Here is a 22961-nt window from a genome sequence, read left to right on the forward strand (position 1 = left end):
CCCCCTTCCATTACAGTGTTAAAACTTAATAGTAGGGCAAATGGCCTTGAACCAAGCACACACTTCATTACACAAAGCCATATCCAAATGCAATGTCTTAAGAAGATAATGATGAATTGTAAATTACACGGATTTACAATGCACTGTAAAGCTTGCATCTTAGCCAATTACTTGGGATTACTTTCGACAACGTGGTAACACAACACAAACCAGATCACGTTCATTTCATTCAATGTAAAATATGCATTGATTTTTTTTTCCCCATCACATGACCTCAAAACATTAAATTATTTTCATCTATTTTCTTCTGCACCAGCAAAACCTAGCATGTTTTGTAAAGGCAGAAACACACTAGTAGTGGTTTGATTCGTGCAACTCTTAAGATTGGCAGCGCAGTCACGAAGTGGTTGGCACATCACCTCATAGTTCTGAGATCAATGCTTACTGTATTGATTTGAATATTTTCATCTTTGTAGGGTTTCTCTGGGTATTTTGGTTTCCTCGGACATCCCAAAACCATGCGTTGGAGGCGAATCGAACATTCTCAAATGGTCTCTGGGCATGAATGTTTGTTTGTCACATTGTGTTTGGTTGATTGCTTCCTGCCATAGTTGGATGGGCTAAAAATATATATATATTTTTAAAAAAAAAAAAGAATACAAAACGGTTAGCATCCCCAATCATGCAAGTTTTATTTTTTGGTTGATAGTTAAATTTTATGCCATTAAACAAATTGCCACCCATTCACAACGATAGACATCCAATTAATCTAAACTACATCAGTGAAAGGCATTGCAGTAAACAAGTTAAGTAGGGGGCTTAGAAATGCTCAAAAGTGGAAAATTGGAAAAATAAATACATAAATCAACCAAAAATGTGTACTACTCGCAATGTTTTTTCCCCCCAGTAGTGCATATAGCAAACACAAACTTCCTGCCTGTGAATACTAAACTTTAAGAGATCTTCAACTAGTCCATTCCATAAAGAAATAGCGATCCATACAGCCAATTCAATGACCAATTTTCCATTGATTCGTGGATGAAATACCAGGAGAAAAAGCCCACACGTGTACTTTTACAAACCTTGCTCCGCACATTCGTCACAAACAACAGGAGGCCGTCAACGAGTATGGCGTCACGGCCGCTATAAGGTCGACAGAAGGAGGGAATAGCGGTGGATACTTTGAGGCCATTTTCAACATCTGATATTATTTCATTAATAGCGGTGACGAAAATGCTACGTTGCAACATGAACCGCGACGGCATAAAGCACTTCAAAGTCAAAGATAGAATCTTCATATCCATACCTGCTGTCAGGATGTTTGTCGGATTAGGCACCCTCGGGCGAGTGGACTGGCTTTCCCCATGTCCTCGATAGAAGAGCTGGGCGTCGAGTCAGACGAGTACTCGGTCCTCCCGAGGATGGACTGCTCCGGCCCAGATTACAATCAGTTTTTACCTGGAGCCCGAATTCACTCTAAATCGTCCGGTTACGACGTGCTGTCGGTTCTGGGTCGTGGTGCCTTTGGGAACGTGGTTAAGTGTCGGAAGACTACCGACAATAAAACGGTGGCTGTCAAGACCATCAAGAACCACGGGTCGTCAGCTAAACGGGCCATATATGAGGTGACTAGGAACTATTTGTCACACAACAACACCAGTCAATGAAAGCACGCTCAATTACCTCCTACTTTTGAACTACTAGTATGCCTACGGTATGAAATATTTATGAGGATTATTTTAGAATAAGATTTTTTTTAATTGTCTCCATAATTAGTATGAAAAGTCCAGAAGTCAATCAAAAATGTTACATTTGATCACTGATAACAACTATGATTACTGATCTTTTTGACACATGCACAATTTTGACATCTAAACTATGCAGAAAAAGATGTAAATAAAAGTTTCAAGTTTTCTGGGTGAGCAAACTATTCCACAAAGGGCAGCAGTCGTTGCAGGTTTTCATTCCAACCCATAAAGATGAAACCTTTCCACCAATCTGGTGTACTACAAGTGCAATCAGTGGATTGCAGTCAGGTGCTTCTTGTTTCAGCAGAAATCTAATTAGTTAAAATATCTGTGCTGGATCAGTTGGAACAAAATCCTGGACCTACAGTGGAATCGAGGACCGGATTGCCCAGCCCTGTACTACAGCCAGTAGACTGGGTACACCCTGAATTGGTCGCTAACCAATCGTGGGGAAATCAAACAAATAACCAATCAGACATGCACTCATACCCACAGACAATTAGAAGCAATTGAAGCCATTTGAAGGAAGTAATTTTAAACAAATAAAAATTCCATCAGTCTTTCTCATATGGCATGATTTTTTTAAATCAAAAATAGTCAATTTCTTGGCATAACCTCACTTTAGTCTAAATTGGGGATCATCATGAGTATACTCTGTCTTTTTAGATTCTTGCTTTGTTAAAAATCAAAAAGATGGACGCTGACAAATGTCACCTGGTGCAATGGAACAGCATCTTCAGCATTACAGGACATGTTTGCATTGAGTTTGAGCTGCTTGACAAAAGTCTGTATGACTTTGTAAAAGAGCGAAATTTCAGCCCTCTCCAGTTGAAAGAAATCAGGCCAGTTATCCATCAGGTATGTTCCTCCCCCCAAAATAAGCTTGAACACATTTGCAATGATGATCTTGTGATGTGGGACTAGTCCGTTTGACATTTCAGCTGGCAGACATGCTGGACCAATTGAAGATCTATCAGATCATACACGCAGACCTCAAACTGGAGAATGTGATGCTGGTCAACCAGATGCAGCAGCCCTACAAGATTAAAGTGATTGACTTTGGCCTGGCTGCTCAGGTGTCCACCACCAAGCAGGGATCACTCGTTCAGACACTACCCTATCGGTATGTAACCACACAGAGTTGTACCGTGACAAATGATCATACAAATTGGAATTGTCAGTATGAATCCAGTCATAATGTTAAAATCATTTTTATAGGCACACATTTTCTCATGCCTTGTTCAGGAAACAGTTGGTTTTGTATAATTTCTCCCTCAAACTCCTATGAAAACCCATTTGGGAGAAGAAATAAGTAAAACATATCTCTAACGAATATGCGGCACGGTGGCGCGAATGGTTAGCGCGTCGGCCTCACAGCTCTGGGGTCCTGGATTCAAATACAGGTCACGTCCACCTGTGTGGAGTTTGCATGTTCTTCCCGGGCCTGCATGTGTTTCCTCTGGGTACTCTGGTTTCCTCCCACATTCCAAAAACATGCATGGTAGGCTGATTGGACACAATGAGATGAGATATCCCTAACGAAAACTTAATGTCTTCTCTCAGGTCACCGGAAGTCTTGTTGGGTGCACCATTTACGGAAGCCATTGACATCTGGTCTGTGGGTTGCATCGCTGCGTTTTTATACACGGGAGCACTGCTATACCCTGGCAAAAGTGAATACGACATGGTAAGTAAGTACCCGGACAATACAATGAAACCGTAGTAATGTCAAATGTGGATCAAATACCTCACACAGCTTTCATCATCAATCTTATTCCCATATTTTTTTTTAGCTGAGCTTTGTATTTTCAGGTCAGGTATATTGTGGACACTCAAGGCCAACCTCCAGATAACGTTCTGGAAGCAGGTCTTCAAACCAGATGCTTCTTCCAGATGGAGCGTAATTTCAGTTGGAAGCTAAAAGTGCGTACCTCAATGCCTACCTGCCCTTCAAAGAAATAGACAATTCCTACCATGAACCTTGTTTGTTCAGACACCAGAACAGTACCAGAAAGAGACCACCTCAGTACCCAAAGAGACGCGACGCTTTAAATTCCGCTCTCTTGATCGCCTTCTTCATGTAAGTACTTCTCTGACATAAATCTCGAAACCTCATAAATATGAATTAGGCAACTTTATCCAGTTCCAGCAGGGCATCTTAAACACCAGGCACATTGCCAACAAAGCCGCCAAGACGGCTGAGGTGCAGAAATTCGTCGAGTTGCTCAAGGGAATGCTGCAGCTTGATGCAAGCCAGCGAATGACGCCCCGCCAGGTGCTGGAGCATGACTTCTGCAGCATGAGCCACCTGGAGCCGCTTCATGACACCAGCTCTCAGTAAGTCAATACTGTAGCTTCTCCCTCATCCAATCAGTAAAAACGAACGTTGGTTTGTTTTTGCAGCGTGCAATCTTGCTTTCACATCATGTCCGTGTGCTCCAACAAGAACACGCTACAATCACTTGGGGGGAAGGGATTTGACCCATCTGGATTGAATGAGTCACACGATGACGAACCGTGCTTCTGCAGTCCCACATCGCCAGAAGTGTACGAAATCATGACCCACAACGAGCGCTCCGACCCAAGTTGATATGAGGGTGTGTGTTGAGCAGGAAATGAAATCCCTCTGCGTTAGTTACCATGAACAGTGGCAGATTGGTAACCCATACAATGTGTCCATTCAACTGACGTCTAAGAAAGTAACAACCACCAAATCGAGAGATTCTCACCCTCTTCTGATCGAGATGGCTAGGCGTTGCTTCTTCAACTTGACAAAACGGGAGTATCCTTTTTGTGGAAGTGCTCTAAGTCCGTTACAAACTAAACAGGTTTTTGATTGAACAGTGTGCCTGTTGAATGGAGAGCACACCTGTGCTAAAACCTGTACATAAAACTTACAGAAGCACAGGGCCTGTCCGTCCTTTTACTCTATTTTATGGGTTGTAGACTGCTGCTAGTATAATTCTTGGAGCGTAGCGGTCATATTGATGCGACTGAAAATTGGTGAAAATAATTATCCGTGTCCGTTTACTGTTGTACTATGTTTAATGAAATGAATGCTACCTAAAACCACAGAATGCCTGCAGGCTGGTGGTCTATCACGGTTAATACAAAGTAAACATTATGTACCTCTAGCCCATTGGTAAGTGCACTCTTGTCCATCTGATAGCTAATAACAGAGCCATTAAATGGACCGATAGTGCGCACAGCTGTGTCCTCATCTTCATTCCGCCTCGCCCCACCATCTATCCCGCTTCACCTCGGCCTCCCATCCCCGCCACCAAGGCCTTTAATCCTCCAATAAAACCTTATTCTGCGTCTGCTGCTGTTGCCTCCAGGAAATGAACAATCCCCCAAACACATTTCCTGATGAATGTAGTGTTTCATCACTTTGGTGCCCATGCGTCCGATTTGTGTGCAAGGAGACTTGGTGGTGCTGGTGCACTGGAGTCTTAGCAGATGAATAGCCGTTCCTGGGAACTGCTTAGTGCATGGCACACTTGGGACTTGCTGCTGTGTTGCAATGCGACAGCTGGTTTGACTACAACTGGTGATACATTATGCAAATGAGGGAACGTCTTTAATATCTTGGATTGTTGTCGTTGATCATACACTCATCCAGAACCTGTGGTGAATAGATGGAAGTAGATCCAGGTAATTATTTTAAAGTCTGCAAAGTCATTAGAAAGTTGAAAATGATTTCATTTTGTCCTTCGGTCAGTCATCAATCTTTTTGCTCAGTTCTTTGTTTTGTCTGTGATTCATTTGTTGGCCATTCTTATCCATTCATATTTTGCTATTCATATGTATTTTCCGTCCATTTATTGCTATGGTGTGTCTACTAATCCTGTAATTTTTTTTCCCATCTGAATGTTGTTTCATCAGTTCATTGGTCTCTCGTGTGACTGTCATCTAGTGGTCGGTCAGTTTCATTTGTCGATTTTCCTGATGGTTGGTGCATCTGAAAGTCAAGCCTAGATCAGTTTTGACGGTCCATTTGCTTGAAGGTTTTTATATCTGAAGAGCAAGGCCACTGATCTCCTTCCATCTGTCAGGTTATTGATTAATTTGTCAGATTTTTTGGTTGTTTCAAGCGACAATCTCTGCTTGACCATCCATCAAAAACCTGTCAATTTATTGATTTGTCTGACAACTCTTAACTCTTTGGCTGCCAATAATGGCATTAGATGTCAAATGCATTTCGACTGGAACAGCTGGGAGCGCTAGGAGTGATCATTCACATTTTGACTGACCAACAGATTGATGGCCTGTCCTATACAGATGACATACATGCAGACAAACTGACTTGGGGATAAACAGATCTTTTGATGGCCTGACAGATCGAAAAATGATGGCAAACTGGTTGATGGCTAGACGAACAGACAGATTGTTTAACTCGTTCATTGCCATTGATGGCGGTAAACGACAAATCCATTGTAACTGGGAGAGGTGCCAGCAGTCTTTAACTGTCATTGTCGACAATGGATGTCAAATCCACTTTAGCTTGGAGGGATGGCAGTGAATGATCACTACCAGCCGTCCCAGCTAAAATACAGTGAACAATCATTACCAGCTCTCCAAACAGATTTGGATGAGGTGAGCTGTCAATGGCCGTAAATGATTACTGCTGGCTCCGTTTATATATCGAGAGCAGGGGATGTCAAGTCAGTTCACATTCACCCAATTGTATCTCAAGTGTGCTGGAGTTGTATATTTGTGGCAGAATAAAGTACAAGAATAACAGTTCCAATTTGGTTGCAAATAAATACAAATCTTTTTCAAAGCATATGTGCAATCTAAAACCAACAAAATGTGTGTGATTGATACAGTTTTATGTGTGTGTTTGCATTTACACATGTGCCTATTACTCTACATTATGCCATTTTTTCCCCTTGAGCTTATTTTTTGTCCCTATTTTTTATTAGATCTTCTACTCTTTACCTGATATTAGCAATTAATGTGGATTACATTTGTTTGATTCTGTCTTTTGAGTTTCCTGCCATTTTGCTAGATTTTTTATGCTCTGTTCATGTATTTCCAACAAGCCTTCCATTACAGCCTCAGGAGAGTCTGTCCACCGATGCCAAATGGTTCATTGCATCATTGCAATGTCATAATTGCTAACAGACCGATATCAGCGGCTGTGAAAGGTGAGGAATACCAGTTTTTACAAGACTAATCGTCTCTAATCGTAATGTTGAGTTTTTCAGAAATTTAAAGTGTTTAACCAGCTAACATGAATGTTTTTGGGACATGGGAGGAAACCGGGGTACCCCTGGAGCAAACCCACGCAAGCCCGGGGAGAAAATGCAAACTCCACACAGTGAGGACCAACTTGAGATCGACCCCAGAACTGAGAGGTCGACCGCTAACTACAGCTGTTTCTGCTTGTCATTTAAATGTAAGTACGTATGTGATTTTTCTAGACTATTGTTGGTTTATATGAAATATTTAGCATCAATTTAATAAAAAGTTGTTGTTTTTTAAATATGAATATAATTTAAATAGATACGCTAAAGTTTGGCCTTTATTTTTCCCTCTTACAATCCACAGGGAATATAATATAAAGACAATTGATGTTGCCCCAAATCACAATTTACACTTCAAAACACCTTCCTGCTAAATTTGCATACAATAGCAAAGAAGAAAAGGGTGCATCAATGTCAAGCAGAAGCCTTCATCCTGCAGGCATGCTGAGGTCAGCTCACTTGAGATGCTCAAAGCAAAACAATGAGGCTAGATGAGCGGGGTTAGGTGTAAACAAATATCGACTGCCTCAACTGAGTATAAGTAATGTTTCATGATGAAATTATCAGAAGAAAGCAAATCATTTTTAGGATTTTTCAATTTGTTTGGCTAAAAAAAAACGTGCAGTGGTACCTCGACCTACGAGCAGCTCTACCTACGAGATGCTCGAGATACGATGAAAATTTAGATCGAATAATTCGCCCTAGATGCGAGAAAAATTTCGAGATGTCGCATCTCTTTCGTGTATAAAATATATCTACGAGCACAGGGCGGAGCTTTGCATTCTCCCCCCCCCACACACATGTGTATGTCTGTCTGTGTATCCTCCGCGTCTAATTTTATAGTTGTATTAAACACATTTTAGTACTATTAAACCACTCGTTATTTGTTACTTTGTCAATATATAGCAAATTAGAACAAATAAAAAAAAATTCTAATCCAATATCCTGTTTTTGGTGTTTTTTCAGAGGGTTGGAACAAATTAATTTGTTTTTAGTTCATTTCAATGGGAAACGTTCGCTCGAGTTACGAGAAGCTCGACATACGAGCTCAGTCCCGGAACGGATTAAGATCATATGTCGAGGTACCACTGTATAGGGGGGAAAACGTCTGTCAAAAGAGGTTTGGAGCATGGGTCTATGGTAGATTGCACTGATATGGAGGAACTTAAGAGCCTCAGACAACTTGTGCGGGATGCCACTCAAAATCAATAAACTGCTTTTACCTGTCAACCTTGCCTTTACACATTAGTTGCGTATAATGCACCTGTCCTCGATAGGATACATTAAACATTTGTTGTCTATAAAAGCATCCTGCAAGGCACCAGCCACCACTCCGACTATTGATTTTCCTTGCAACTCCATCCTGCTCCGCCGCTGGTCCTATGTGGGTGACAAGAGAGTGGTGTTTATAATAAAAGGGGAGGTGTCAAGCTTCAAAAGCGTGAGGCAACATGTACACATGCTTTTTTTTTTACATCATGACTACTACTTGTGCAACAAGAGTAGTACTTGTAAGAGTACATGCTTGATATAGTGCCCATAGTTCAGTCCCAGGTCCCCCCCCCCCCCCCCCCCCCAAGCCCTTAACGGGAAAAAAATGCAGTGGAAACCATGACTTTCTTTGCCCAAGTCTTGTCAAATATTCCCGAATTTAACGTTAACCGCTCTCGCAACTCATTATTTTGTATTAACTCTTCAAATTCTCCCAATTCATCATCTTTAATCAGTAAACAACTAACGCGTTTGGTTCTCAGCATGCCATGCTAATTACTCCAAATTATGAATAGAATGTCTTTCTCCAAGTGATTAATTTGATTCTATTTTTCTACTTATTAACAGTATGTTGCTACAAACAAACACTGGGAATGTTCTACACCAGATGAAACAAGCACAAGGATTCTTTTGAGTATGTTTTTGTTAGTATGTGTTTTTTCAAGGTTTTTAGAACTCATTTACAGTGGGAGTGAAGGGCTCTTTCTCCAGCATGTGTATAAAATTTTTACTCTAATTAAACAATGCAATATTCTCAGATTATTCTCACATTAAAATACAAATTATCAACATTCATACAGATTAATAACTATTGAATGTATACATTTAAAAAAATGCATGTAACGGTTTGCCTCTGCATAGTTGAAACCGATTGCACAATTGAAGGCACAGAAACAGCAGAAAGTAGTATATGATTCAATGGAAAAATGCAGGACTTCTTATCTTCATCATTTGTCAATTCGGAATCAATGCAGCAAATCATATGGAGCGCACAAAATAAAATCCCTTTTTTTTTTTTTTTTTTTTTAGCTGTGAGGACGACGCGTGAACCACTCATCCGCCGGGCCGCCCATTCATAGATATTAATCATTACATTTTATTATTACTAAATAATTTATGTGTAGTAGACATGCACCTGCTTATGGCAGGTGTGATACTGATGTGTGCCCATAGCGAGCAATGATGATGTTGCTCACACCGGTACTCAGTGTGCTCAGGGAGGTTGTCCAGACAAACAAAATTAGAGGGAACATTGGTCAGAATATTAAATTGCTAAAACTGTGTTGTTTGGATTCCATTATCATTAACAACTCTTAACTGGAAACGCATCATTTGTCCTTCAGGCAAAGTTTTCAGTAAACAATACTTAGTGGCTGGTCTACTAGTATGTGCTCAATCCAATCAGCTCACCACTTGGTTGGACGGATAAAAACAGAGGCTTTTATCGGCAGTGTTCATGCTGGAGCAATTTCCTAACAACTTTTCACATTTTTTCAGATGAAACAATTGAATTTCTTGAAGAAAAAAAACCTCAAATGCTGGCTGCCAAAGCAATGAAACTAAACAGATAAGGGTGCAACACGCGAATATGTATATCGAGTTTGAGAACTCTGAGAATACTCTTGATTTACGATAGCATTTATATGCTAATAAGTAATAGCAAATTTGAGCCATTAATGTTTTGTTGTTGCCATTGTGAAAAATAAAATAAAACATCACTACAGCACATCGATACCAAGCCACATAGTGGGTTGTAGGATTGCCGAACAGTTCCCTCTGGAGCTGATAAACTGCAAAAACCTGAGCATAAACAGTATAATTGGATTGACATTGACCCACTGGACAGAGTCACTGCTCCAAATGAATGATAATGTCCATTCCAGGTCATATAGCGTGCTTGTGATGATGGGGTGGGGGGTAGATTTCCAGATGAAATGGATTCTCCATTTTCTTTAGAGCACGTTAAAGAAGTTGCTGTCAGAAACAGTCTGGTGGAAATACCTCGTAGAACACTTTCAATTCCCAGACTTGTCAGAAAGAACTCATGCGGTCAAAAAAGCAAATCGTTCATTTGGCGCAAAGTCACCGGCACAAACAGTTTGCAATGTTGTTCTTTCAATACCAATCCATGTTTAAAATGACTAATTTTAGGCTGTGTTTCCACAAATTAAAACAGTTCCCATGTGTTTAAAAAACTGTTTAAGTGGAATAGAAAATCAAGTATAAAACATTTTTTGTCCTCGTTTAAAAGCAGTCGTGAAGCAGCCAATTTTCGACAAGAGTTCCTGCCTTGTGCAAATTATCTATAAATCAGTGCAGACAATTTCTAGTCCTTTTGGAAATGTAAGGACCTTTTCTGTTCTTGTTACTGAAAGGCAACGACATAGCAAGATGTTATTTCATGACATTGACCAAAATGTTTCCAATCTATTCAGTTCTTCTTCACTAGGTCGAATCCACAATTAGGAAATTGAGAAACAATCACCTACTGAACAAATTGTACTTTATTGTAGTTTATATAAAGTTTTCACTACACTGCAGAGGTGGGATGTGAGTGATACACCATTAAAATCATTCTAAAAATGCTAATTAAAGTGCTTATTTTTCTCATTTTCATATCCAAATGAGTTGAATCACAACTCACAGGGCATTTTAATTATGGCAAGCAGAGAGTAACTGGAGTGTTAAATTACTTCATAATGCTGCTGTTCTTACAGTAGGCTTTTAAAAGTTGGGAAATGTAATCATAGGGGCACAAGGAGAGCGAGAAAAACATCGGCCTTGATTGTATCCTGAGGTAAAACAGCGCACAGTGGGAGAACCATTGTCGACTCTTGGGAGACTCTTATCAGTGCTTGCCGACCAAACACTTTCTGTCGGGCTGTGCTAATAATTCTTGGCGGGTGTTTTCCCAATTCCAACAAAATTCTTTTTAATAAGTTCCCCTCTGAACTGTTGCGTTCAACGATCAAATTTGTTTTCATTCTGAGGGAAAACAAACAATGGATGCTAGAAAACGTTTTTTTTAAAGTGGGTTAGGGGTTTTGTGCTGTGTACTCAAAAGAAATATTCAAATTCCCCTAAATATTGTACTCATATTATTGCCACGATCCCGATCGGAAAAATTGGTACCTGGACATTTCGCCGACGGACACTTCGTCGCCGGACGCTTCGTCAAACGGACGCTTCGTCGCCGGACAGTTTGTCGACTGGAGACTTCGTCGACAGACAATTCGTCGCCGGACACATCGTCGCCAGACAGTTCGCCTAACCTTAACCACTATTAAAGAAGACAAAGGAAATTCACATATTCTTTATTAAAGAAAAAAAAACAGCAAAAACTCAACATTTGGGAGTGTGCAAGTACTAAATGTGCTCGTCTCTAAACACACTATGCACGAAACGGTTCCTACGTTAAACGGTTCCTACGTTTGGAAAGACCCCAAAAAGAATTAACGTGGAATTCACAGATGGGAGTTATTATTTTTCTTTTAAAAGAATAAAACAGCAAAAACTCAACATTTGGGCATGTGCAAGTACTAAATGTGCTCGTCTCTAAACACTACGCACGAAACGGTTCCTACGTTGAGCGCTCCATGTTTGGAAAGACCCCAAAGAGAATCAACGTGACATAACAACTCAGATGTCACGTTGATTCTTTTTGGGGTCTTTCCAAACGTGGAGCGCTCAACGTAGGAACCGTTTCGTGGGTAGTGTGTTTAGAGACGAACACATTTAGTACTTGCACACGCCCAAATGTTAATGTGTTTGTGTTGTTGAGTGTGTTTTTGCTGTTTTATTTTCTTTAATAAAGAATATGTGAATTTCCTTTGTCTTCTTTTTAATACAATTTTTAATAAAATAATTTTATGTATTGCCTTTTATTTTAAAAACAATCATTCGCGAGTCCGGCGCCGAATTGTCCGTCGACGAAATGTCTGTTCGACGAACTGTCCGGCGACGAAGCGTCCGTTCGACAAGGTGTCCGTCGACGAAATGTCCGGTCACGGAAAAATTAACCTGGTTAAAATGTTCCGAATGTGGGTTAATTTATTTACAAATTAAATTAAAATGAAAGAAAAATGAACTAGTTTGTGTGGAAAATAAACCCATGGCCAGTCTTGGTATGCCAATTTTGGTGGGGAGAATTTGCGGTTCTCAATCTGCGGTGTGAACGAACATATCCAAGTAGACAGAAAAACGATTTTTTCCCCCACCGTGTCAAGTCTGAAATCTCATGGCTAAGATGTTAAAAAAATAAAATAAAAATCTGTGTGTACCCCTCTTCAATTTACTTAATGCATTTTTGATGACCATATTGCATATGAAATGCAGAAATGTGGTCTGGTCTATCATCCCGCTATGAATAAAAAGTCCACTAAAAAAGGCCACTAAACACTTAGTGGGCTGGCTGATGGGACTCATTAATGCAGACTCTTGCTATCGTTCTCCTTTTCCTTTTTCTTTTTTTAGAGCAGCGCTTGTAGTGTTGCCCATAGAAACTGACAGAATATTTCATTAGCGGCCTTGAATATTTCATTTGAATGCACATCTCTGGATGCGTTTCCTCTTGCCTTTCATACACAAGAATTCAGGCAACATCACGATTAAATGCAACCCATCTGCATATGAAGAGAGGCTCCCTGAATATTACCATGCTTCCGTATTTAGTAATATTATGATGCACTATGTTGTTTTTTTATGTCAGATATTTGCAGCTGAGATTGCATAAGTGACCTAGGCATTAATGAGCTTTCTGATGTCCTGTGGCCTGAAGACATCTCTGCTCGTCTCCCCTCAACCTTTCTGCCGAGATGTCACCATGGCAACCGCTCATTCTCCTCGCAAAACTTATCTCCTCCAAAGACTGGACTTTCTCTTGCAGACTTTTTTTTTCAGATGTGTGGCTTTGCACACAAACTCAAAATTGTAAAGATTGCCTTATTACGCTTAGCAGCTACAATAATTATACCTTAGGGAAAACGGGGGTGGATTTCAGATTATCACGCTGATGAATACTTTCCCATCAATATATGTTAGTTTAATATCGTTGGTTGGATTTGAATTCTAATTGGGACAATCATCCCCAAGTCGTGCTTTTGGTTCACAGCTCAATTCCCAGCTAGCAGACAACTGGCTGGCTAGAGAATGTGAATAAAAACTACCTTTTTCTCTAATACTTTTTGTTGGTAACACTTTATAACCTCTTGTCTAAATGCCCTTTAAAAAAATCGTAAAGACAGAATTTCTTAAAAAAAATACTACGAACAAAAACTTACATCGGCGTATTGAGTGATTTCACAGTTTAAAAAAGTTTTTCTGGCACAATTGTGATCATTACAAAAATGCAATTTTGAAACACCGCCCTCCGGTGGTCAAGTCATGGCAAGCGTGACAACCAACCCATGGAACATCAAACCCCGTTCTTCCCTAGTTATGTACAATTTTGCAAGAATCATTAAGAGACCCTCCCAAAATATATGAAAATATTTTTGTGTTTTCTTACAAATCAAACAAAAAGAACTTCTATTTTGCACAATGACAGCATTATCACAAAGCAACTATACACGCACACACACTATGCATCTTCATGCCACAACACATATTAGCATAAATGTTGCATGCTTCCAGATTTGTTCCACAGGACAACACGCGATAGCCAGCGGGGGTGGCTACGGAGCGTACCGATATCACAGCAGTGCAGTGGTGGGGTTACACACAGGAAAAAGCCTTATCGTGTTGACGCGTGAAATATTTACCGGATTACCATGGTACAGTGTGAATCTCGGTGTCCTATCAATGTGTAAAAATGTTCGCACAACTGTTGGGATCCATCATTTTGCTGGCCACCACTGGGCATAATATTCTAACCTTAAATTCATTCTTATCAGGCATCTAAAAATAGTTGCGGGTGTTTGCGGGTCTGAGCTGCCTCTAATGTGACAAGCACAGAGGGAGCATCACTACTAGCCAGCTGCCACTGGCAACCTGCTCGTCATTACTGCGCTAAATGAATACGGGCAAACAGATAGGGTCTCATGTTGTCAAACCTTTGCTGGAATTGTTATGTCATCAATATTTGACGGGAAGCTATTACTCGGTGAAAACATCAACCCCCCAAAACTTTAGTTCTCTGCGATAAGAGGAAATGACCTCAGACGTTACCGGACTAATAGTCTTCAATCTAAGTCAGGGGTGTCCTCAGGCGTCCGATCTGAACCAGCGGGGTGTTAGGCCTGACGTCGTTACTCATTCATACTGTACATACGCTGATTTTTTTTCTGACACGGCGCTGCAAAACTAGAATTTTGTGAGTTCTGTGATCGAGTCCGTGCACTTTTGCACTTTGCTCAATTTCTTATTGTCATATTCGGTCTTTCGTCCCCAGCAATCAGAATTGCACCTTCAATGGCAGCCAATGAGTTAGTAAGGACCTTAAAATGCCCTAAAACCAACAGGAAGTAAGCTGGAACTGCCACAAAATTAGCAAGAAGCGACCAACAAACAGGAAGCAGCCCAAAACCAAAGTCACTAGGAAATTCATTGCATTCGTATCGACTAAAAATGCACATACAGTGGTACCTCGACCTACGATCAGCTCGTGGTACGACATGCTCGTGGTACGACAAAAATTTCGATCGAATAATTCGCCCGCGATACGATCAAAATTTCGAGATGCGACCAAGCCAGGTGGCCATGACATGAGAGGCTGTTTATCATTGTAGCGCACTGTCTTTTTTGCCGCATCTCTTTCGTGTATTACAGATATCTACGAGCACTGAACGATTTATTCAGACGAGTTTCGACCAGGAAACGCACAACGCGCATGCGCGGGCAAAAAGAGGGCTTTCTGGGTAATGAAGTATACTCGTGCACACAACACCGATAGACAATGGCACCCTTTCTCAGAATAAAACTTCATTACCCACAATCAATACATGGGTAAGCTCAGCTATTGCATTTCCTGCTATTCCTTCCTCAGCTCCCACGATCGCTCATTCAAGACTACTTCTCGTTGGAAAGTGGTCGTGCGTTATCCTATTGTGAGGACATTTGTGTGCATCATTTTCTGAATATTTTGAAGGAAATACAACAACAAACAGCCCATCGATAGCGAACGTGAGGGTGGAGACGTGGCAAACGAAAAACGAAGGTAAAAAAAGCTTAAAACAAAATTAGAATTCAGTTTTGTGTAAAGTTACATTAAAGTTTAATGATTAAACGTATGTTTGAGTGTGTCTGTATATATTAATCCAAGTTAATTTAAATTTATTTGTTTGTTTGTTTACGAGTGCCGTGGATAAAGTCCCCCCGAACACCCTCACCCCTCCGCCTCCGTGTATGCCGCTGTCTACCCTCCGCGAAATGCGTCTAATTTTACTTCTATTAAACACATTTTACTACTATTAAACCAGTCGTTATTTATTACTTTGTCAATATAGGGCAAATTAGAAGAAATAAATCATTTTTTTCCAATCTAATATCCTGTTTTTGGTGTTTTTTCAGAGGGTTGGAACAAATTAATTTGTTTTCAATTCATTTCAATGGGAAACGTTCGCTCGAGTTACGAAAAGCTTGACATACGATCTCAGTCTCGGAATGGATTACGATCGTATGTTGAGGTACCACTGTACTTGTAATATTGAATATAAATTCCTGAAATTCACATGTTCCCCTCCATTTCCAATTTTTGCAACTCTTGTATCAGTAGAAATGAAATTCTGCAGGTGTACCCAATGAAGTGTCGCCTAAGTGTACATTTAATTAACCACGTTGAGTTGAAGTGGACTAGGAGTATTTAATTGTCACACATTATCTTCCCACTTTAGTCAACAGAGCGGAGTGTACATGTTGTTCACTGACATTGATGACGTTTTGCACAAACAAAATGACCTTTTTATTTTCTCCCTCACCGGCATGTGGCACCAATATTGAAGTTATCTTTTGTATTCACGGTCCGTTCCCAAGAAAACGGTTGTCATGGAAATGATTTCCTAGAGTGAGACCAGTGCCAATTAACTATACGTTGACCTTGAAAAGCCAAAGCGAGATGACAATCATATGAAAAGGGGAAAGCGGTAAATGAATTGCGCACAATGGCTAAAGATAAAAGGATGGGAAAGCCAACTCTAAGAACAATTGCGTAGAGAAAATAGCTTTATGTATAGTACAATATAACGTACACCTGCTGTAACTCTCCCTGAGGATTTCTTCTTTAATGCTCTGAACATTGAACAATAAACAAACCTTGCTGATAGATCAATAGTGGAACATTTCATGGATAAATTAGTGAAGATATTTGAACAAAGGTTCAAATACGGTACAGCTATGAGCAGTTGCTGTTCAATTTAAAAATAAAAATGAACACTGCATATCATTTCTAATTGATTAGGGGAAAAAATAATCCACTGAATCTTACAGGTTTGACAAAAGTTATTGCGCCAATACCATTTAAAAAAATAATATTATTAGAAAAGTATGTTTTTTATATAATAAATTACCTGGGTTAGATAATAGTTTTAGAACATGTTTCTTAATATTTATATTAGAATTATTAACTCATAGCAAAGCTAGCAAAGCAGCATTTATTAAAGTTTATTAAAAGTTCATGTTTTGCTGAATGCCTCTCAGTGTTAATTGTGTTTCAAGGTACACGGTCGATTGGTCGCCGGTGTTTTGGTCGCCGATCTTTTGGTCGCCGGTCCTATGGTCGCCTGGAAGGTAAGTGATAATTACCATTTAAATCGTTGTTCAAATTCCCTAAATACAAACTGTGAATTACTATTTAGTCATACTTAATGCCCCATTAATTATTAGGCTAAAGAAAAGATCCAAATTTCCCGGACTTTTATTGTTTTTTGTTGGAGAACTTGTTAAGACCCTGACTGACGTAGCTTCTTAAAGGGACAACACATGTATACATACAAACTCTTCTACACACACACGGCTCAGTGAAACTGCTCATGGCCATTGTTGGCTTTTATTGATGCGTAGACCGTGTTGTTTTACGTTGTTTTGTCGTTGGTCTTTTGGTCGTCCGTTGTCGCGATCGGGGCGACCAAAAGACCGGCGACCAAAAGACGGCGACCAAAAGACCGGCGACCAATCGACCGCACACGGTTTCAATTACATACGTGCCGTGGTTTCAGGGTTTAAAATTTTTCCATTGTATGCTAGTTTTATTTGCCAATTGTCCCAATACAAACAGCACAGATTTTTTTACTTTAACACCTGCAAGTCACCCGTATGTCTTTTTTTGTCATCCTCTCACTAGGTTGTCACACGTTTTGCCATGGAAACCTCTGGGAGAGCAAACACAGATCCTTATCAGTAGTCAGCACAGGTTCCCCCCCCAAAAAAAATCCATTGACTGACCGCACCATTTTCACACGAAAACACACCACCGTGTTCCCTTGGGCTCTCTCAGGATCTCTAAGACAACACAAGGAGGACTATTTAATGCCCCATAAAATTCTGACATCACCTTTCTGCCGTAGAGAAGGACACAGTCAATTTGACGGGCTAATTGTGTGTGGCATAATTAATCAATGTCTCCTGAACGGCAAATTCCCTCCACACTCGCTCCGCAGTGCCGCGTGGAAGCTGTTGAAAGCACGAGGGTAATTGAGGGCCAAGCAGTGAGACTCGCGTAGGTTCCCCGGCAACCTACAGTCGCTTCATTGTGTTTGGAACTTTTATTATGGTTCCAACCCCAATCATCCTGTCGTGGATGGGTGTCCACAGCAACAGCAAGAAAGTAAGGCACAATGTCATATTTGGAAGACTGATTGGGGTCAATTCCATTTCACATTTTTCCGCCAGGTCTTCTTGCAATCAAGTGCCCAGGTAAAAATTGAAGAAAAAAAACCAATTGGATTCTCTTGAAGATTTCTGTTCGGATTTGATGTAAATAGTTTTTAACCTGATGTTGTTGAACTGACTGAAAATATTAATATTGAAAACAAATGATGTCAAACCAAACAGTCAACAAGATTACAATTTAAAGGGGACAACTTGGGAAACAATGAACCTGAACCCTTAATAAGGCTGCTAGACGTCTAATCCATTTTGATTGAGAAGTTGGCAGTGAATGATTGCCAGCCCTTACTGTCAAAGTGGATTGGACATCTAGCACCATCAATGATGAACATTCACAAAGAGTCCTCCCGTGACCGGACGTTTGGTAGAACAGACGGGCCGTCGACCGGACGTTTGGTCGACCATACGTTTGGTCGACCGTACGTTTGGTAGAACAGACGGGCCGTCGATCGGACGTTTGGTCGCCGGGTTCGCTCGCTGTCAAATTATGAGAGAGAGAGAGAGGGTTTACTGTTGAAAGCGAGCAACCAGGTAATCTCTCCCTCAAAATTATAATCATGAGAGAGAGAGAGAGAGTCCGTTCTACCAAACGTCCGGTCGACGCCCCGTCCGTTCTACCAAACGTCCGGTCGACCAAACATGCGGGGACCAAACATCCGGGGACCAAACGTCTTTCTACGAAACGTCCGAGTGCCGAGTCCTCCCAGTTAAAATCAACTGGACATGGATTGATGAATGAATTTGAATTGTTCCAGAATATTTCGATTTTTCCCCCTAATCAACTCTACGTATTGTCCAAATAGTCTAAATTACTGTAGCTCCAAGAATTATTTGGCTTCATTTTTATTTAAATAGCCCATTTTATAAATGTATAATTCCAGTATGTTTTTATTTTTTTATAAATATTCTTGAACGGTGGTATCCATTTATAACTGTTGGTTGAAACTTTGCACGTATTTTTTTTTAAACAATTTTTACGAGTATTATATCTGGACAATTTAGTACGTCAAATATCAGTTTTCTAAAGAACATATATGAATTTCTTCTATCAATGAGACCAAGTTTGTTTGATAGTGTCAAATTTTTTTTGATGAGTTAAACAAGTCATAAAAAGAAGCACCATTTCCAGCATTCCCTGGTAATTAGTCCCGCTTCTCGGCTGCTAACAGGATTTAAAGACACGATAATGGTGATAAAAATGAGACATTAATAATATTGTTATGTTAATTAAATGCAAGGGGATTAACAGCCGCCGTAAACAGCAGAGTGGCAGAGAGCGGGGATTGGAGGGCTTTGACACGTTTCCAACAACAACAACAACAAAAAACATCCATGATTAATACACGCATTTGGGTGCTTTCAAACGGATCATGCGTTAAAAGTTAAGACTTGAAAATGCCAAAAACTGTATTTCAGCCTTACATGTAAATATGAGAATTACTAATTTGTCAGTTTGTCCAAGATAGTTGCCCATGAAAGTGCATTTCAAATTAAAATTGTCATAAAATAATCTTGTGTAATATATTGTATTTTTCATTTTTGCAATATTTGATTACCAAAGTAGTATTAAGGTCAAAATGAGAAGGATAACATTTCTTTTTGGCAATATTGCTAAAGATTAAATGCTAGAAGAATGAATTTACTAAGGAATTTAAAAAAAAAACACTGGATATACTTACTATGAAATGCAGGTGTTGAATCTGTTGTACGGATTCTGCATTGGTTGCCATGACGGCTCAATTCTAGAACGGGGACAAAAACAAAATTAACAACTATCAATATTGGCGCGGTAATCTCTCACGTAGAGTAGTGACACATCGGAACCAGATATTGTTATTCCTGCATTCTGATGTGTCATTTGGATTAAAAAAAGGGAGCAGGTTAAGTCAATATTGTCAATATCGTGGCCATACGTCGCCTGCTTCTAATGGCAGCCTAAAAAATAAAAAAAATCCCAGTACTATATCCTTTCCTTCTAAATGTTGTCAGCATTGTGCGCCTGGAGGCAGTGTGCTGGAATAAAAAGAAGTGTGATGGTGCCATGTGGAATAAAAACAGGAAGTGAGAAGGATACTGGGATCAATTCATTGCGGCACACTGACTTTCAGGGTTTGCCAGCGGTTTGGAGGCAGCCAATACTGGAGCTGAATAGCCTGTTTGTGACATTTATTCAAATGCTAGTGTGATGGGAAATCACTGAAATGCTTAGAGCTCCCATTGGCCAGGTGTAAATATGAATTCACTAATGCTCTGTGTTTTATAAATAAGAGCAGCTGTTCACAAGCGCTTTTGTCATTTTTTTGCATCGTTAAAAGAACGCCTCGCTTCAGGGGATTTTGGTTAAAAAGATTGAGGTTTAAAATAGAGCCACGTCACAATTGATTTTATCATGCGCCGCCAACAATCCACAACACAGCAGATAAAATCAATTCATCTAAAGGGCACATTGGCACTTTTCATCATTCCTGTTTTGTCATTTTCAGATTTAAATCCAGTACGACAGTAGGAGTGAAAAAGCCCTCATTTCAATGTCAGGTTTAAGAAGAAAATTCACATATTCACAAGTTTGCGCCTATTTTGGGGAAAAATAAAGTTTAGACTGAGATTCAACAATAATGCCCCAAAAAGTTGTAACTACCGTTATACTTGTATAATGACAATAAAAGCATTCAATTCAATGTACAGTGGTACCTCGACATACGATCGTAATCCGTTCCGAGACTGAGATGGTATGTCAAGCTTTTCGAAACTCGAGCGAACGTTTCCCATTGAAATGAACTGAAAACAAATTAATTTGTTCCAACCCTCTGAAAAAACACCAAAAACAGGATATTGGATTGGATTGGATGTTTTATTTCTTCTAATTCGCCATATATTGACAAAGTAATAAATAACGAGTGGTTTAATAGTAATAAAATGTGTTTAATAGAAGTAAAATTAGACGCATTTCGCCGGGGATATAGACAGCGACATACACGGAGGCGGGGGGAGGTGTTCGGGGGGACTTTATCCACGGCAACAACGCACTCGTAAACGAACAAACAAATCTAAATTAACTTGGATAAATACATACAGACACTCAACGTTTAATGTAACTTCACACAAAACTGAATTTTAATTTAGTTTTAATCTTTTTTACCTTAGTTCTACGGGTTGACCCCACCCGGACGTTCCGCCGGAGTCTTCAAAACGAACGCATCAAGAATTATTTGGAACTTGCCGCTTCCCCGTGTCTGATTACCGAGTGTATTCCAGATCTTTTCTTTGCAAAACTTTGCCGATCCATTGTTGTTTACCTTGTATTTAAATGTAGACCAATCTGGGGAAAAAACGGGTGGGGAAATGCAAAGTCCGCCCAGTGCTCGCAGATATATTTTATATACGAAAGAGATGCAAAAAAGGCAGTGCCATGGCCACCTGGCTTGGTTGCATCACGAAATTTTGATCGTATCTCGGGCGAATTATTCGATCGAAATTTCCGTCGTAACACGAGCATGTTGTATGACGAGCATGTTGTATCACGAGGTACCACTGTACGCAGATTAAAGATAACTTTGACAACAGTCTGGACCTGTGGCTTATATATAACCAATACTGGGCTGCAACTTTCTCATCTGATCATGCCTTTAAAGTATTAAAAAAAATTGGCTTGTGACTAATTACCCGTTCAGCGTCGCTGAAAGTTGTTAAACAGACCATTGACTTTAAATAGCTAAAGGAAGGAGTGGGATTAATTAAGCAGAAACGTATTCTTCCAGTCTGCCAAGTGTCTTTCTTACAGTGTGTTAAAAGAGTACGGTCTGATGTCGTCTGGGTACCTCCCGGCACGGGGACGCTAATGACCTGAGGACAAAATGCTCTCCTTCATTCAACTCACTACTACTTCTTCCTGCCTGGATGATGATTGAGTGAAGTAGAAAATGGGCAGCTGCAGCAATAAAAAGAAAGAAAGTCAAAGTATTTATGAGTGAATAGTGGCTACTTATAATGGTTTTACATTCCCCTGCAGAAAATGACACAGTGTCATCGCCGATTAGTAGAAGCATAAAAGCACCGGATACACACAAAGACCAAAAACACGCCTGTCTGTCCCATTATATGCAAAAAACTATTATCCTTTAGTAGATACAGTTAATGCAAAAATGCAGATCCATCCATCTGTATATCATTTCTTATAGATAGCGTATATTGCTTCTAACTACTACCATCTCCTATCAATATAGTCCATCTCTGTCTCTCGATATGTCCAAACCATCAAAGTCTGGTCTCTCTCACCTTGTCTCCAAAACCTCTAACGTTCAATGTTCCTCTTTTGTGTCTCATCTAATTGAATTGAATGCTTTTATTGTCATTATACAAGTACAATTAATTTTCAAGGTTACTTCCCTTTGGGGCATTTTCGGGTTAGTTATTAAACTGCCATGGACGGCACAGTTTTGACTGTAGTATGGGGGCAAAAGAACAAATTTGACTGCGGTTAAGAAATTAAGCAAATTGCAGCGATGCATGCAATCAATCGCCCAACTTTAAAATGTGTTTTTTATGGCACCCATGTCCAAAAAAAACCATTTGATTCTGCAACAACAGAATCAATGAGCTACAAACTGCCTGTCAAACAATTCCAGTGGGCGTCAGCATCTGACCTCTTGAGTCCTTGGAACTTCACTTTTCCACCAGGGAATCTTCTCATTTACAAACATGTATCTATATTAAACTTGGATTCATTCGATGTGTGGTAGCGTTGAGCAAATATTTGCGAACTGGCAGAGGAACTGCAACAGCTTCGAAAAGACATTTTTCTATAAACAGAAACGGCGAGATGACTGCTTGCTCAGTAAAAGTAGTGATGGGCTTAATTGTGAACGCGTGTGTA

General features: G+C 40.0%; 1 protein-coding gene and 1 long non-coding RNA gene across 7 annotated transcripts in view; one reads left to right on the forward strand and one right to left on the reverse strand.

Annotated features, from left to right (window-relative positions):
- Window positions 1-1711, reverse strand: part of LOC144070504 (uncharacterized) — a 50774-nt gene extending 49063 nt beyond the window's left edge. For all 3 annotated transcript variants that reach the window (XR_013299364.1, XR_013299358.1, XR_013299353.1), the window contains exon 1: window positions 1307-1711. This is a non-coding gene — a long non-coding RNA (uncharacterized LOC144070504). The remainder of the gene's footprint in view (window positions 1-1306) is intronic.
- LOC144070418 (homeodomain-interacting protein kinase 3-like) lies at window positions 1043-13160 on the forward strand. Of its 4 annotated transcripts, none has more exons than XM_077594943.1 (10): window positions 1043-1625; window positions 2415-2606; window positions 2690-2871; window positions 3312-3435; window positions 3561-3671; window positions 3742-3828; window positions 3892-4085; window positions 4152-7149; window positions 7302-7446; window positions 12978-13160. In XM_077594943.1, exons 1-8 carry the CDS (start codon window positions 1365-1367, stop codon window positions 4336-4338), a joined length of 1338 nt encoding a protein of 445 aa, XP_077451069.1. In that variant the 5' UTR covers window positions 1043-1364; the 3' UTR covers window positions 4339-7149; window positions 7302-7446; window positions 12978-13160. The 4 variants fall into 4 exon arrangements, with proteins under 4 accessions (XP_077451069.1, XP_077451068.1, XP_077451071.1 ...); XM_077594942.1 differs by lacking the exon at window positions 12978-13160 and having other exon boundaries at window positions 4152-6898; window positions 7009-7149; window positions 7302-7776; XM_077594945.1 differs by lacking the exon at window positions 7302-7446.
- Window positions 13161-22961: the final 9801 nt, after the last annotated feature.

This window comes from Stigmatopora argus, chromosome 2, assembly GCF_051989625.1.
Source record: "Stigmatopora argus isolate UIUO_Sarg chromosome 2, RoL_Sarg_1.0, whole genome shotgun sequence".
NCBI lineage: Eukaryota > Metazoa > Chordata > Actinopteri > Syngnathiformes > Syngnathidae > Stigmatopora > Stigmatopora argus.

What these genes read in the sequence shown, in the direction of transcription:
- LOC144070418 (XM_077594943.1), top strand. Translation starts at nt 1,365, where the DNA reads ATGTCCTCGATAGAAGAGCTGGGCGTCGAGTCAGACGAGTACTCGGTC. An exon ending in CTAAACGGGCCATATATGAG is followed by an intron (nt 1,626 to 2,414) that starts GTGACTAGGAAC and finishes CTGTCTTTTTAG; the next exon opens with ATTCTTGCTTTGTTAAAAAT. An exon ending in GTTCAGACACTACCCTATCG is followed by an intron (nt 2,872 to 3,311) that starts GTATGTAACCAC and finishes GTCTTCTCTCAG; the next exon opens with GTCACCGGAAGTCTTGTTGG.